At 63.9% G+C, this 3453-nt stretch overlaps 1 protein-coding gene across 2 annotated transcripts; it reads left to right on the forward strand.

Annotated features, from left to right (window-relative positions):
• Positions 1-665: 665 nt before the first annotated feature.
• On the forward strand, positions 666-3453 carry LOC132424813 (left-right determination factor 2-like). Of its 2 annotated transcripts, XM_060010928.1 has the most exons (5): positions 666-915; positions 2010-2038; positions 2141-2256; positions 2479-2721; positions 3090-3453. In XM_060010928.1, the coding sequence occupies exons 1-5, from the start codon at positions 666-668 to the stop codon at positions 3451-3453; spliced, it is 1002 nt and encodes a 333-aa protein (XP_059866911.1). The 2 variants fall into 2 exon arrangements, with proteins under 2 accessions (XP_059866911.1, XP_059866903.1); XM_060010920.1 differs by having other exon boundaries at positions 2010-2256.

Raw genomic sequence — 3453 nt, forward strand, 5'->3', positions numbered from 1 at the left:
CGAGCTGCCAGCTTCCCTGTCCTGATAGCGTCTAGCTTCCTTCTGTCACGGGGAGGACGGGGTCACCTGAGGGACTGTGGAGATGAGCGGGAGGGGGCTTGCAGGGACTGGAAAATGGAGGGAGGCGACTCAAGGGGCTTCTGTGAAAGTGCCCTGAACGGGGCCTGGACCAGAACAGGCAGGAGTGCAGAACACTTTCCCTCCTTCCTCTCAGTGAGCAAACCTAGACCCAGACTGGCCTGCAGGAAAGAGATTTAAGCAGCCGGCTAGTGGGACGCTCGTTTCCACAGAATAGGCTCACTTTTTCATAGACTAGGACTGAGGTGGGGTCAGGCAAATTCAATAGGCACTAAAATTATTATTGAGCTGCCAGACAGCAGCGGTCAGAGGCCCCAGGCCCGTGTGGCATCCAGACAGCCCTTTGTGCCCTTTCTAGACAGCCCCCTCCTCGGGTCTCAGGGACCTGTCTGGCCGCTGAACTCCCAGGAGGTCCGAGGGGTGTGACCTCCCTCCCTCCCGGGCTCCCTCCCTCCCACCACCCAGGCCCAGCCCAGGCCTGGCTATAAAGCTGGCCCAGCCTGGCCCTCAGCACACCCAGCTGGGACCCTCCCGGAGCCTCGTCCGGGGACACGTCCGCTCTGCCCCTGCGTCTCCCGAGCAGCACCATGCGGCCCCTCTGGCTCTGCTGGGCGCTCTGGGCGCTGCCCCTGGCCGGCCCCGGGGCGGCCCTGACCGAGGAGCGGGTCCTGGGCAGCCTGCTGCGGCAGCTGCGCCTCAGCGAGGCTCCCGTCCTGGACGGGGCCGATGTGGAGAGGCTGATCATCCCTGCCCACGTGAGGGCCCAGTACGTGGCCCTGCTGCAGCGCAGCCACGGGGCCCGCTCCCGGGGGAAGAGGTTCAGCCAGAACTTCCGAGGTGAGGCCCTCCCTCCCTGCTGCAGCCTGGTCCTCGCGGGGTGGGGGTGGGGGGCTGCTCTGGGGAGGCGGTCTGGGGGCGCAGGGTCCACAGGGCGATGAGGAGGGACCATGGACTGTGAGGAAGGCTGGGCCCGGGCCCCTGGTCTCTTTCTGCACTGAGGGCCCCCCTGCTCGGGGCCAGGAGGAGCTGGGCCAAAGCTAAGGCATCAGAGAAGATGGGGATGGAGAAGAGAAAGCAGAGCCAATGGGAGCGTGTGGGTGTGGCGAGAACCGTGGCACAGTCTCAGGGAGAGGCGTAGAGTCAGGGCTTCCGGGGTACCGTTTTCACATTGCCACCAGTAGCCTGACCTTGAGCAAATGGTTTTTCTTGTTTGTTTGTTTTTGCGGTATGCGGGCCTCTCACTGTTGTGGCCCCTCCCGTTGAGGAGCATAGGCTCCGGACGCGCAGGCTCAGTGGCCATGGCTCACGGGCCCAGCCGCTCCGCGGCATGTGGGATCTTCCCGGACCGGGGCACGAACCCGTGTCCCCCGCATCGGCAGGCGGACTCTCAACCACTGCGCCACCAGGGAAGCCCGAGCAAATGGTTTTAGAATCATCTTTTTGCTTCTCTGTTTGTTCCTCCGGAGCACTGGTGTGACTGTAGCTGACCCATCTCCCGGCGCTGTGAATATTAAAGTGCGTTATTGTGGATGAAAAGGTGTCGGGACAACACTGTAGCGTAACGCCGAGCTATTCAGCTGTCAGGGATGCAGCCATCCTGAGTCTTATTCAGCCTCTTACCTCCCTGGGCCTGGACTCACCTCCTCAGTGCCCAGCGCTAGACCCAAGGCCAGGTGCCCCCAGGGGAGGATTCTGATCGTCAGCATCTCAGCTGAGGTAGGCCTGTCAGCCCTGCCAGCCTTCCTGCTGGGCGGAGATTGTTACAAACAAGGCCCAGACACATAGGGGGATTTTCAGGTGACTGAGCTTGGCCCAGGGAGACAGAACAGGGGCTGGTCTCTCCCTGCCTGGCCACCGCCTCAGTGGCCCTGCCACCCTCAGAGCTCCCCTGGTGCCCGGAGGGGCCCCGCTGACCCCGCTCGTGTCCCCAGAGGTGGCCGGCAGGTTCCTGGTGTCCGAGGTCTCCTCGCACCTGCTGGTGTTCGACATGGAGCAGCGGCTGCCGCCCCACAGCGAGCTGGTGCAGGCCGTGCTGCGCCTCTTCCAGGAGCCGGTTCCCAAGGCCGCGCTCCGCAGCCACGAGCGGCTCTTCCCGCGCAGCGACCGCGCCCGAGTCACCGTCCAGTGGCTGCACGTCCGCGATGACGGTTCCAACCGCACCTCCCTCATCGACTCCAGGTGGGGAGGTGGCGGCTGGGGTGTGGGGCGGGGGATGAGGAGGGGGGCTGGGCCCGGCGCGGGAGGAGGGGTGCCCTGGGGGAGGAGGGGCGGCGCGGGGGTCCCCTGGGGGGGGAGCGGAGGGGGAGGAGAAGGGTGGGAGAGGGCCCCCCCCCGGGGCCACCCCAGCCGTCCCAGTCCCCACCCCTCAGCGCGGGCCCGTGTCTCCGTGTGGTGTCGCAGGCTGGTGTCCATCCACGAGAGCGGCTGGAAGGCCTTGGACGTGACGGATGCCGTGAACTTCTGGCAGCAGCTGCGCCGGCCCCGGCAGTCGCTGCTGCTGCAGGTGTCGGTGCAGCGGGAGCACCTGGGCCCGCTGGCCTCCAGCGCCCACACGCTGGTCCGCTTCGCCTCGCAGGGGCCGTTGGGCGCCGGGCAGCGGGAGCCCCAGCTGGAGCTGCACACCCTGGACCTCAGGGATTACGGGTAGGTGCTGTGGGTCAGATGGGTGAACCCGAATAATGAGGCAAATGGCGGAATTAAACTTATTTTGAAATGGGCAACTTTACAGGGTGCTATGGGAATGGATGAATATATATAATTTCTCCTAACAGTCTTAGGAGTAATATCAGATCGAATTATTTATTTGGGGGTTATTTCTAGTTATCCATCCTTACACAAATATCCAGCATTTTGAACATAACAAGAGATGGACCATAAATCTCCCTCCAGATGCCCCACGAAGCCCTGCCCTGGGCTCCCTGACCTCTGCCCTCCCAGCTGACCTCTGCCCTCCCAGCTGACCTCTGCCCTCCCAGCTGACCTCTGACTCTGCCTCTCCTTGCCCCCCACAGAGCTCAGGGAAACTGTGATCCTAAGGCACCAGCAACCGAGGGCACCCGCTGCTGCCGCCGGGAGGTGTACATTGACCTGCAGGGGATGAAGTGGGCTGAGAACTGGGTCCTGGAGCCCCCAGGCTTCCTGGCCTATGAGTGTGTGGGCACCTGCCAGCAGCCCCCAGAGCCCCTGACCTTCAAGTGGCCATTTCTGGGGCCGAGACAGTGCATCGCCTCAGAGACGACCTCGCTGCCCATGATTGTCAGCATCCCGGAGGGAGGCAAGCCCAGGCCCCAGGTGGTCAGCTTGCCCAACATGAGGGTGCAGAAGTGCAGCTGTGCCTCGGATGGGGCGCCTGTACCGAGGAAGCTGGAGCCGTAG

The sequence above is a fragment of the Delphinus delphis genome, chromosome 1 (genome assembly GCF_949987515.2).
Source record: "Delphinus delphis chromosome 1, mDelDel1.2, whole genome shotgun sequence".
Taxonomy (NCBI): domain Eukaryota; kingdom Metazoa; phylum Chordata; class Mammalia; order Artiodactyla; family Delphinidae; genus Delphinus; species Delphinus delphis.

Excerpts from the sequence above, each read along its gene's own strand:
- LOC132424813 (XM_060010920.1), top strand. The coding sequence starts at position 666 with ATGCGGCCCCTCTGGCTCTGCTGGGCGCTCTGGGCGCTGCCCCTGGCC. Across the intron at positions 916-2,009 it reads GTTCAGCCAGAACTTCCGAG|AGGTGGCCGGCAGGTTCCTG; the intron begins GTGAGGCCCTCC and ends TCGTGTCCCCAG. Across the intron at positions 2,722-3,089 it reads CTGGACCTCAGGGATTACGG|AGCTCAGGGAAACTGTGATC; the intron begins GTAGGTGCTGTG and ends TGCCCCCCACAG.